General features: G+C 39.7%; 1 protein-coding gene across 2 annotated transcripts in view; it reads left to right on the forward strand.

Moving 5' to 3' along the window:
- Grk4 (G protein-coupled receptor kinase 4) overlaps window positions 1–13,309 on the forward strand; it is a 98,666-nt gene that overhangs the window by 41,962 nt on the left and 43,395 nt on the right. For both annotated transcript variants that reach the window (XR_002377918.2, XM_021162143.2), the window contains exons 6-8: window positions 6,513–6,605; window positions 8,102–8,165; window positions 12,630–12,770. Coding sequence is in view for 1 of the 2 variants with exons in the window: in XM_021162143.2 (XP_021017802.1) it covers window positions 6,513–6,605; window positions 8,102–8,165; window positions 12,630–12,770 (298 nt within the window). In the remaining variant the exon portion in view is untranslated. The remainder of the gene's footprint in view (window positions 1–6,512; window positions 6,606–8,101; window positions 8,166–12,629; window positions 12,771–13,309) is intronic.

A 13,309-nucleotide genomic window follows, 5' to 3' on the forward strand; every position in this document is an offset into this window, starting at 1 on the left:
TCACTTTGTAGACCAGGCTGGCCTCGAACTCAGAAATCTGCCTGCCTCTGCCTCCCGAGTGCTGGGATTAAAGGCGTGCGCCACCACGCCCGGCTCGAGACAAAGTCTTAATGTGTAATTCTGTCTGGCATAAAACACACTGTATAGACCAAGCTAGCCTTGAACTCACAGAGATCCATCTGGTTCTACCTACTGAGCGCTTGGATTAAAGCTGTGTGCCATTATTCCCAGCAAGATTTTTAATTTTGTCATCTTTTTCTTGTTCTCACTCAATATTCATATTCCTGGTGTTCTAGTGAATTGAATTTCTTTTAAAAATATTTATGAACAAAGACAACAACAATAGACATGCTGATGTGGACAGAGGAAATCCGTGGGCTTCAACCCTATACCAAGAACTACAGCCAATTAAGGAATGCTTAGAATGGGAGAAACATTCTGTAGAAGAGCACACCAATACCAAGTGGTCAGCTGTGAAAATATACATATAAGTAATGGTATATAGACTGAGCAGATTGTACTTATGTGTCTAACATATAAATATATTTATACATAAGCATAAGTACATATTTTTGAAAAACAACAAAGAGGGCTATATGAGAAGGTTTGTTTAGGATAGGGGAAGAAAGGGAAGGGAGAAATGATGTAATTATAATCTCAAAAATAAAAGAAAATATTTGTATGTGTGTGTGTGAATATATGTGTGTGTGTGTATATTTGCACATGCCTGGAGTAGTGTCCTTCTCCTCTTCCTCCTTTTTTCTTCTCCTTTTTTCTTTCTCCTTACTCCTTCCCTTTTTCTTCTTTCGGTTTGTCTCCTCTCCACCTCCTATAGCTGAGGACCAAACACAAGGCTTTTCACATGCTAGACAAGTGTTCTACCATGGAATAAGTCTCCAACCACTGCTTGAACTTTTTTTCAAAAAGATGTTGGTTCCGTTTGGTTTCTTCTCTAGTATGGCAGACAAACAGACATGGTCTTGTATCTCTGTTCACTATAGTCCTAGGACATTGTGGTTAATCATAAAAAAATTTTCCTTTGCTTGATTTTAGAGACACAAGGAGGGGCCTGGAATTTATTGTCTTTTAAATTCCTCTACTCAGGATGAGTCATGGACTCTTCCTGTCACATATGTACAAAGAGACATGTAGTAGTAGTGGCAACTGCAAATTAGATACTTTGCAGATATTATCCCATTTGTCCCTTCTGGGCATGATTTACCAAATGAGAAACCAAGGCCATAGAAGTTGGCTAACTTACCTCAGGCCCCATACTTCTGAATGGCTAAGGCAGGACTTGCCCAAGTAGGTGTTCTGGCAATCTTGATTTCTCTATTATCCTTGTGACTTTCCTGCTGCATCTTACATATAAGAGTTATGTTGAGGACAGATCAGCCAACATCCTCACATGGACATATTCCCCAAGGACACACATCAAGTGGTTTGTGCAATTTTTGCAAAGAGTCCAGTCATGAGACAGGTGACATCTGAGGATAGCACCCTAGAGATAGAACAGTCCTCCCTGCCCTAATGGACAACAAGGGCTGATCTAGAGAGCTTCCAGGGGAGTATTCCTACTGAAAGTGTGAGGACACCATTTATATCCCTTCCTCCTTCTGAAAATGTGGGTTACAAGACACAGAAATTCCACTACCTTTTTTTTTTTGAGACAGTGTTTCTCTGTATAGCTCTGGCTGTCCTAGAACTTACTCTGTAGACCAGGCTAGCTTCAAACTCACAGGAGATCCTTCTTCTGCCTCCTAAGTGCTAGAATTAAAGGTGTATACAACTACTGTCCAGTCATTCCATACTACCTTTGAGGAAAAATAATATTGTATTTCCTATGTCTGGGAACCCTCCTCTCTTCTCATAAAGGAAGTTTCAGAAAAGCATACCATGTCTTAGTGCTAGATACACATTGACAAGTGTACATCCCTGTGAAGGCTACTGTAACCTTAGGGGTCTTCATTATCAAGGACATTTGAGGGCTGGAGAGATGGCTCAGCAATAAAGAGCACTAACTGCTCTTCCAGAGGTCCTGAGTTCAATTCCCAGCAACCACATGATGGCTCACAACCACCTGTAATGAGGATCCAATGCCCTTTTCTGGTGTGTCTGAAGAGAGTACAATGTCACATACATGAAGTAAATAAATAAATCTTTACTACAGGGCAAGAGTGATAAAAAATGGATGATATTAGTACAGAGACAGACATGTTAATCAATGAAATAGAATTGAAGACCAATAAATAAAATTACACACCTATGGACACTTGGTCTTTGACAAAGAAGCCAAAAATATACAATGGAAAAAAAAAGAAAGCATCTTCAACAAATGGCACTGTTCTAACTGGATTTTGATATGTAGGAAAATGAAAATAGACCCATTTTTGTCACCTTGCACAAAGCTCAAGTCCAAGTGGAGCAGGGACCTTAACATAAAACAAGATACACTGAATCTAATAGAAGAGAAAGTGGGAAAGAACCTTGAACTCATTGGCACAGGGGGAAATTTTCTCAACAGAACTCCAAAGATGCACACTCAAAGATCAAGAATTGGTAAATGGGACCTCATGAAACTAGAAAACTTCTGTAAGGCAAAAGACATAGCCAATAAGACAAATCAGCAACCTACAGATTGGGAAAAAATCTTCACTAACCCCACATCCAATAGAGGGCTAATATCCAAAATATATAAAGAACTCAAGAAGCTAACCTCCAAAAAATCATACATCCCAATAAAAAATCGGGTATAGAACTAAATGGAGAATTCACAGCAGAGGAATCTTCTTTAGGCTGAGAAGCACCTAAAGAAATGTTCAAAGTCCTTAGTGATCAGAGAAATGCAAATCAAAATGACCCTGAGATTCTACCTTACACCAACCAGAATGGCTAAGATCAAAACCTTAGGCGACAGCAGATGCTGGCAAGGATGTGGGGAAAGGGGAACACTCCTCCATTGCTTCTGGGATTGCAAACTGGTACAACAACTCTGGAAATCAATCTGGAGGTTCCTCAGAAAATTGGAAATAGATCTACCTGAAGACCCAGTGTCTTAGTCAGGGTTTCTATTCCTGCACAAACATCATGACCAAGAAGCAAGTTGGGGAGGAAAGGGTTTATTCGGCTTACACTTCCATGCTGCTGTTCATCACCAAAGGAAGTCAGGACTGGAACTCAAGCAGGTCAGGAAGCAGGAGCTGATGCAGAGGCCATGGAGGGATGTTCCTTACTGGCTTGTCTCACCTGGCTTGCTCAGCCTGCTCTCTTATAGAACCCAAGACTACCAGCCCAGAGATGGTCCCACCCACAAGGGGCCTTTCCCCCTTGACCACTAATTGAGAAAATGTCTTACAGTTGGATCTCATGGAGGCATTTCCTCAACTGAAGCTCCTTTCTCTGTGATAACTCCAGCTGTGTCAAGTTGACACAAAACTATCCAGTACACCCAGCAATACCATTCTTGGGAATATACCCAAAAGATGCCCCACCATGCCACAGGGGCACATGTTCCACTATGTTCATAGCAGCCTTATTTGTGATAGCCAGAAGCTGGAAACAATCCAGATGTCCCACATCAGAAGAATGGATACAGAAAATGTGGTTCATTTACACAGTAGAGCACTACTCAGCTATTAAGAACGCGGACATCTTGATTTTTTGCAGGCAAATGGGTGGAACTAGAAAATATCATCATCCTGAGTGAGGTAATTCATACCCAAAAGGACATGCATGGTATGTACTCACTAATAAGTGGATACTAGCCCCCCCCCAAAAAAAAGGTACAGAATACCCAAGATGCAGTCCATAGAACTCAAAAAGCTCAACAAACTGAAGTGCCCTAGTGAGGATGCCTCAGTCCCACTTGGGAGGGGGAAGAAAGCAACCACAAGGGGGAGAGAGGGAAGGACCTGGGAGGGAAAGGAGATAGGGGAAAGAGGGGAACATCATCTGGTATTGGATTGGGGGAAAGGACTGAAACCCTGAGGGCCAGCAGAAAGAATGGAAACAGGCAACCTCAGGAGGTAGGAGGTTAGAGGAACCGTCCAGAATGTACCAGAGACCTGGGAGGTGAGAGACTCTCAGGATTCAAAGGGAGGAACCTTAGATGAAATGTCCTGCATTGGAGAGAGGGAACTTACAGAGCCCACCTCAAGCAGAAAGGCAGGACATCAAGTGAGGGGTGGGGTTGTCATCCCACAGTCAAAACTCTGACCTATAATTGTTCCTGTCTGAAAGAACTGCAGGGATGGAAATGGAGAGGAGCCTGAGGAAAAAAATGTCCAGCAATAGGCCCAAAGTGGGATCCAGCTCAAGGAGAGGCCCCAAGACCTGACACTATTACTGAGGCTATGCAGTGCTCACAAAAAGGGACGTATGATGACTGGCCTCTAAAAGACCCAACAAGCAGCTGAGTCAGATGCACATATTTGCACCCAACCAGTGAATAGAAGCAGCTGACCCTGTGGTTGAATTAGGGGAAAGCTGGAATAACTTGGGAGGAGATCAACTCTGTAGGAGGACCAGCAGTCTCAATTAACCTGGACCCCAAGATCTCTCAGACACTGGACCACCAACCAGGCAGCATACACCAGCTAATATGAGGCCAGCACATATACAGCAGAGGACTTCCAGGTCTGGATTTAGTCAGAGAAGATGCCCCTAACCCTCAAGTGACTGGAGGCCCCATGGAGTTTAGAGGTCTGGAGTTTGGTGGAGGATGGAAGATGGTGACATCCTCATGGAGACAGGGGGGAGTGGAGGAGGTATGGTATATGAAACAGTCAGAGGATGGGCCAGGAGGGGAATAAAACAAACAAACGATGTTTAAAAGTAAGGACATATGAATTACATTATTTAAAAAATAGAATAAAGTAAAACAGAAATCCTGAGACTGGCTGAGATTCTAAAACTCAGTAGAAATAGCGGGAGAATTTCCAAAGCCTTTTAAGTTTCTACTACCAATTCCACAAAGATTCCACAGTATTTTTCCATTTGGACTTTGTCTGTGCTTGAGTACTTTCTAGTTTGCAATATCTGGGTAACTTTTCTAATGCTCAACCCATACCTCCCCTTCAGAAGACTTCAAATCTCTCTACCTGCAAAGGAAGGCTGTACAGCTTGTGGCTTGTTCTCTGTCTGCCCTGCTCTCTTAAAAGTAGTGCACCTGCCTTTGTTATGTTTCTGTGGCGTTAGGGATTGAACACAGAGTGTCACACATTTGTCAGCACTTTATTACTGAACCATATCCCCAGACCCCCAAGTAAGAATTTTATTATTCTGTAATAGAGTTATAAATAAGATCCAAGGGACAGGGATAATTTCATACAGTTTCTCCAAGAAATATGTAGTATAGGGAGATTGCTCAGTTGGTAAGACAGTTTGCTGTTAAAGCAAGAGGACCTGAGTTCAATTTTCCTATACTCATATAAAAGCCCAATATGACTACTTGTGCCTATAACCCCAGCATCGAGGGTGGGGTGAGAGGTGTGATGGGAGGTGAAGACAAGTGTATTCCAAGAGTCTGAATCAATGTACTACATACACATGCACATATTGTACACACATACAATACATACACACAGACAGATGTATAGCATCAAGTAATTTATTAGGTGTACATTTAAAAGAAAGATGGTGTAACATACCATAGATTATTATTGTCTACCATAGAACTATTACTATACATTTAAAAGACTTTAGTTTTGTTGGTAAATGTTGACTTTTTCATACAGTGCACATGTGCACATACCTCAAATGCCTTTTAAACTATTATCTTCCTGTTCCTATATTCTTGTGTGTGTGTGTGTGTGTGTATGTGTGTATGTGTGAGTAGATGTAGGTATTTGTATGTATGTGTACATGTGGATACCAAAGGTCAAAATTGTTTTCTTCAATTGTGCTCCATCTAAGTTTTTTGATGCAGAGTCTCTCCTTGAATATGGACCTGACTGTTTGGGCTGGACTGACTGGCTAGCAAACCCCTCAGTATCTTTTGGTCTTCACTCCACTACACATTCTCCTAAGCTAAGACTGCAACATCTAGCTTTTGAGTGAGGTTATCAGGTAACCTACACTAACCTTGATCTAACTATGTCAAAGCTATCCATGAATTCCTGATCCTCTTGTCTCTACCTCCCAAGTGTTGGGATTTCAGGTATACACAACCAAGCCTGGCTTTTTATGTGGATTCTGAGGACCCAAACTTAAGTCCTCATGTCTGAAAAGAAGGCACTCTACTGACTGAACAAGTTTACTGGCCCCATTAATGAGTTATTATTTGTTTTATGTCCATATANATAAAACACTTCTGACTTTTAGAAAGTAAAGGGAGTCCATTTCTTTAAANATTTTTATATGTTCACTGATATCATTGGAATCTATGGACTTCCATAATAGCAAATTCTGTATACTGAATTGGGTCAACTTTCTCACTGACTGTTTCTTAACTGTGACCCTCGCTGTTATAATTTCTACATGATAAATATATAATTGTTTAAAATATTTTCTAGAATTGTCTCTAAGTATTTGAGTGAAACACCATTTGAAGAATACCAAGAAAGTACCTACTTTAATCGATTTTTACAATGGAAATGGCTAGAAAGGTAGGTTTTAATTTAATAGTAACTGAAAGTAATAACTTTTCACAATGCATACTATTTGATGTTAACTTTTCTACCCATTACAATACTACTTGAAATCTTGGTTGTACATATTATTTTACATAGAAATTTTTCATAGGTAGAATATTATATAATTGCTTCTGATTCAGTAGACTTCATTCTTTCTCTTTAAAATGCTAGTTCATGCTCATGGTACATGGTTAGAAAATAAAACATTTGGCTTTACAGTAATACAATGCAGTGGTTGAAACTTCACAGTCTAAGCCTCTGTTCAAATTCTTGCTAGCTATGTGGCATTAGGGAAGTGACTTAACCACTGTGAGCTATAGCTCCTTTTTCCGTACAGATATACTTATACCCCTGTCTTAGTTAGGGTTTCTATTGCTGCCAAGAGATAGATATGACCATGGCAGCTCTTATAAAGGAAGACATTTAATTGGGGTTGGCTTACAGTTCAGAGATTTAGTCCATTATTGTCATGGTGGTGCATGAGCAGACATGGTGCCAGAGAGGTAGCTGACAGTTCTACATACATATGGGCAGGCAACAGGAAGACAGAATGACTCTGAGCCTGCCTTGGGCTTCTGAAAACCCAAAGCCCGTTTCCAATGGGACATTTTCTCCATTAAGACGGCACCTCCTTCAGCAAAGCCACACCCCTCAGTAATGCTACTCCTATGAGCCTCTGGGGGCCATTTTTATTCAGATATCCACAAAACTCTATACTGCTTGACTCTTGCTGGGAGATGCATGTACAATGCTTAATCCAGGGATTGGTGCACAAAAGAAGTGCCATAAAAGCATCAGTTGCTATCAGTACAATTGTGATTACTATTTCTAAAATGATTATTGACTATTGTAAATTACCACTAATAATTGACATCTGACTCCTCACCCCCATTTTTGAGATGAACTTTCATCATATAGTCTGGTTGGTCTCTAACTTGCTGTGTAGACCAGGCTGACCTTAAACAGATCTGCTTGCCTCTGCATCCTGAGTACTGGGATTAAAGGTGTGTGCCATCCTGCCCCCCACCACACACATTTCTTTTTGAGAGGTGACATTTTGAGGTACTTTATATAAAGAAAAGTGTGCTATATTTATATAGTTTTCTTCGGCAACCTTTTGACAGGTTGGAAAATATGCCAAAGATTTTTCCTTGAAAAAGAAGGTTGTTCCATGATCTGTAAACATATATATTTCCTAGAATGGGCTGCTTGCATACTTATCTTAAATTATGCAGGATAAGTGAGCTGTTCTGTATTTGTGTCAGTGTCTTTAATAAATTTTAAATGTACTTATTTCTTGAATGAAGAGTTGAGAGCCATGATGTCTGAACATAGACACCTTCATCTCAGGCACTCTGTTTTAGGCAATATGGGCCAACAGATAGAGTTAACACCAGCTTTAGGTAGGCTTTTCTATTTTGTAATACAAGTGCAATATGACATCTGAAACTTTTTTTTTAATTGGTTAGGCGTCCAATAACAAAGAACACATTCAGACAATATAGAGTTCTAGGAAAAGGCGGATTTGGAGAGGTGAGTAACCTATGCCAGTTACGGCAGTAATTCTTTTAGAGAGATAGCTGGCCATCCATGCTCAGGAGTCCAGGTAATGTATCAACTTTGCCAATACACTTATCTCCTTATTGTGCATTTTGAGAATAGTTTCAGGCAACTTGAAATGAAGATGGATCTTTGAACAAAATATACTTGGCTTTTAGCTTTAGAACAACAACATAACAAACTTCTTATTTTGTTACTTCACCTTCTACTTTCCAGTCTGACAGAAGCTATCTTTTCATTGTTGATATTCAAGCTAGGCAGTTTGTCCAGACTGAAAAATTTGTGAAATTTCTGTTAATCAGGACTACCTCTAAAGTTTATGTTGCATAGAGTACTACTTATATTTAAAGAGGTGAAGTCTCACCGGCTTATCCAAATTAGGTTCTGGATTCTAGAACTTCTAGTGCCTCAGCAAGCTGGGACCACAAATAAACACATGCCATTGAATCTAACCAGACGACATTGTCAAATATGCTCATTTAACTTTGCTGTGTTTTGACATTGTCGTCGTTTGCATTCTAGTGCTGTGATAAAACACTCTGACCAAAAGAACCTCATGGAGGAAAGGATTTGTTTGTCTTATACTTTGAAGTCTCCATCTATCATCAAAGAAGGCCACAGCATGAATTCAAGCAGGAGTTTGAAGCAGCACCATGATGAATGCTGCTTATTGGCTTTCTTCCTCTGGGTCATGCTAAACCAGCTTTCTTATATAACCCAGGCCCACAGGGTGGCTGGACTCTCTTCTATACTTAACAACCAAGAAAATAGCTCACAGACATGCCCCAGGGCAATCTGATAGAGGCTATTTCTCAATTGAAATTTCCTATTCTAAGCTCTAGGTTGTGTCAAATTGATGATTTTGGAGGGGAAACTAGAAAAGGAGCTAACATTTGAAATGTAAATAAAGAAAATATCTAATAAAAAAAAGAAATAACATATCAAAGACAAACTCCAAAAAAAGGGGAAAGAAAAAGAAACTAATCAGTATAGGTAGAGATGTACCTTATCCCTGCACCAAAAGGTGTTCATGGCCTCTCGTGATGGTGTATGCCTGTAATTGGGAAGCTGAGTTATGAAGATAGCAAGTTCTAGACTAGCCTAGATTACATAGTGAGTCCCTGTCTGAGAAAAAAATGTGTTTGGATCTAGGGATATAGAACATAGTATCGGGCTTATCTCGCATATGCATGGCCTGAGTATGATCCCCAACACCTTTAAAGGAGTATTTTAAAATGTACGAATTTAGAAAATCCTAGGGAAGTATCACACAGATTTGAGGGGTATGTTTTAAATACAATGGTTGTCCTGGATACAGGTCATCTGTAGCAGCTAGACAGAGAATAGCACACAGTTCTGTTGTGATCATTTAAAGAGATTTTAGTTGTCCCATTATCTGTAGTGATCATATTCAATCTATGGATTTCCAAGTCCACATGAGACAGGCATGCTATTAGGGACTTACACTTTTTAAAAACAGAGTCAGTTTACACTGCCCAGATGTGAATTAAATCATACATTCTCTTGAATTCTAATTTTAAATAAAAGCAGAATCTACCAGCATTGCTTCAAAATTGGGAAACCAGCTTCAGAGTTACTGTGCTCAGGTGAGCTCTGTTAGCCATTTACATACTGAGGTGAAGGAAGTGGGTCAGAACTGTCATGACTTCTTGTTGGAGGTGCACCCCTTACATAGCTGGAGACTTGTACAACTTATAGACTAGTATTTGGCCAATTCATCCAACACTGTTTTAAGCCCTTCATGAGGATGGTCTGTAAGCAACCTCTGTGGAATGTGTTCTAGACTATATACTTTCCTCTCTTCAGCTCATGCTTGTTGTTCTTGATCTCCATATACAAAGCTTTAGATTTTGTCAAGGAACAGAGGAAAAGTTTTCGGGAGCTGGGACTCATGTTTAAAAGAAATGAAATTCTAATTATAATCACATACATGATTTAAGATTGATTCAGTAGGATCATATGAGCATTTTAATCATTGTGAAAGATGATATAGATTATTTTTGTATATGTTTACTTGGGTTTTCAAACAAAAGATTAGATGGATGAGTTATCTGTGGTAGCTCTTTGCAGGCTTTTTGTGGGTATTTTAGGCTCTAAGACAAGCCTGGAGAACTGAGTGTGGTCTGTTTCTACTCTGAGTGTCAGTCAGAGGGAGCCTGTAGAGGTTTGTTCTTGCTGTCTATTGTAATGCTAAGTGTGAGCCCCCAAAACCTAGAGTCTGCATGCAGATATGTGACCCTGCCCCCCAAGTTATTTCTGATTGGTAATAAAGATACCAACAGCCAATAGCTGGGCAAAGGAGACATAGGTGGAGTTTAGGTTTCCCAGGCTTGGGGTCAGAGGAGAATCATGAAGGGGAGAAGGTTAAAGAGTACCACAGACCACCCCAGTTGGGTATGGGGGTCCCTGGAATGAGGGTCCTTGAAGCTAGGTGGGTAAGGATTCGGCAGTGACAAACAGAAACAAACACAGAGGCAGTTTGAATCAGAGTGTATTCTGCAGCTCTCAAGCAGGGGGTTTTATACATTAAAAAACCAAATATTACATTTCTTAGAAACTATATCCAGTGAAACAATCACAGATACCAACAGAAATCATTTGGCACAGTAAAGCACAAAAATCATCCAAGTATTACAACTCTGAAACTATGTATTCAGTGAATCACAAACAGAACAGGTAACATCATTATTAATATAAGTCATCAAAATATAACAATTCTAAAAGGATGTATTCAGTGGGGGCTGTCATCCAAGGCTAGTGGGATATTTCCAGGTGCAGGTTAATAAATCTTTAATGGTCAGTGCTCTTAACTGCTTAACTAACTTTCCAGCCCCATGGTCAATTATTATTTAACATCTAGTGCCTGATTTTTTATAAATCTTCAATGTATAAATTTAAACTATTTTAATTCTTTCTAGTTAAGGCTTTCTTTACCATATACCAAAATCTACTCCTGATGATACACGTGTAGCCTTATGAAATTTTATTGTTGGGAAGTTTTTATCATAATAGTTTTGTAAATGATTTAGAAAGTAAAACGTTGGTTTCCCTGGGGATAAGATCATGTTAGTGACCCCATCTCTAGGGATGGTTTCTTACCCATTATTCTCGCTTAAGATCTTGGTCTAGGCTACCAGGAACATGGAAATAAGAAAAGGAATAAGAGAAAACAAAACAGATAGATTGCCATGAGAACTATGGCTCAATATTTTTTCTCTGTCGAAGAGTTCCACAACCGGTTCCAGGAGGACTCCCTGTTTAAGGTCAATCGCCTCAGTTTGTAGAACTTGTCACACAGATCCTACTGGAGGTGGTGTGGCAAAAGAGGAAGGAGAAACTGCCATGGGTTAGGTGAGCCATAAAAATGTGGCCCCAAGGGCTGGCCAATTGGATTTAAGAGCAGCCCAGTTGAAACATAATAAGTAACAATAAATAATTTGGAGTTACCCATAGGAAAGTAGATTCTAATAGCTTAGAAGATAGATATTGACCCAGCTCTTGTGCTGATTAAGGTTTATTGTAAATATAAAGGTTGTGTGTGTCTTTTATCTGGGAACTAAATGGTCTAAAGTGGAGTAGAAACCCCAGGTCTGGATTGAATAATTTATACAACAGGAGCCTTCCTGAGTAAGTGCAGGGTTAGTTATAGCTCCCTGTCGGCCTCAGCTCCTAGCATTAACACCTCCCTGTCCCAGTGAGCTTGGAAGGGAGATGTGATTTACTGATTTTGCAAACAGTAGTTCTCTTGCTTGTTCTTTAAGTGCTATCAAGTACAGCGTCCTAAGGAAAGCGTGGTGAAAAACATTTGGGTGGATGACTGGTGCCTAATGCAGCACAGTGCTGTGAGAAGATCATGGACTTCACAGCTGTGCAAGCCTAAGATCAAGTCCTGCTTGCCATTGCCAGTTGTGTGATCTTGGGTTGCCATCTTGACCTCATCTTTGGCAGGAGAGTGATGGGCCCTGCTTTAGCTTCATAAGTACATGGAGCTATTATACTCAGCCTTGAACTTTTTAGGAAAAAACAAAACAAAACAAAACAAAACAAAACAAAACAAAACAAAACACACCCAGAGTCATTCAAATTTTATAGTCTAAAAATTTGCTTTTATAAGAATCTAAAGACATATCAGGACATACTTAAATAGACTCAGCATTATCACAAAGAAAAACAAGTTCCCTTTGCATCTTGATAAAACACATTCACTTCATTCCCAGTAGCTACTAGTGACAAGAAACTGGGCGTCTGAGGAAGATCCTGCTGGAAACTTCTAGTTATCAATGCCCAGATGGCCTTGGCTTATCACATGCGGTATCTAGCCTTTACCAGAGAAGATTATCATAGAGAAAAAAAAGTTTTATTCATATACCCTAAAAATGTCAGTTATATATAAATCTTTTCCTTCCTTTAAACTAGGTTTGTGCCTGTCAAGTACGAGCTACAGGAAAAATGTATGCCTGCAAAAAACTAGAAAAAAAAAGAATAAAGAAGAGGAAAGGTGAAGCCATGGCTCTGAATGAAAAAAGAATCTTAGAAAAATTGCATAGTAGATTTGTAGTAAGTATCTTATTTTAGTCACAATATGTTACTTTTCTTACTGCTGTGATAAAATGTGTATCTAAAGCAACTAAAGTAGGAAGGGTTTATATTAGCTCACCGTTTGAGAAGGGATACAGACTATTATGTCAGACACGACATGACAAGTGTAACATGGTAGGTCACTTTACATCTGCAGTCAGGAGACAGAAATACGACTTTTTATGTCAGCGTGTTTTCTCCTTTTACTCAATATGAGACAACAGGCTGTGGGGTGTCACCTCTGCTGTTCAGTGTAGGTCTTCCCTGCTCAGTTAAATCTTTCTGGAAGCACCCTCCCAGACATAGGTTTGTCTCCTAGGTGATTCTAAATCCTGTCAAGATGACAGTGAACCTTAACCATCACAGTCTTTCCATGTATATTGTTTGAGTCATAGCATTTTGGCCTGTAGTTCTGTTATAAACTCTGACTCAAGTAATGGATTTAGGGGTTATTTTTCTTTTTTTTGTTTTTTTTTTTTTTGTTTTTCGAGACAGGGTTTCTCTGTGTAGCCCTGGCT

The sequence above is a fragment of the Mus caroli genome, chromosome 5 (genome assembly GCF_900094665.2).
Source record: "Mus caroli chromosome 5, CAROLI_EIJ_v1.1, whole genome shotgun sequence".
Lineage (NCBI taxonomy): Eukaryota > Metazoa > Chordata > Mammalia > Rodentia > Muridae > Mus > Mus caroli.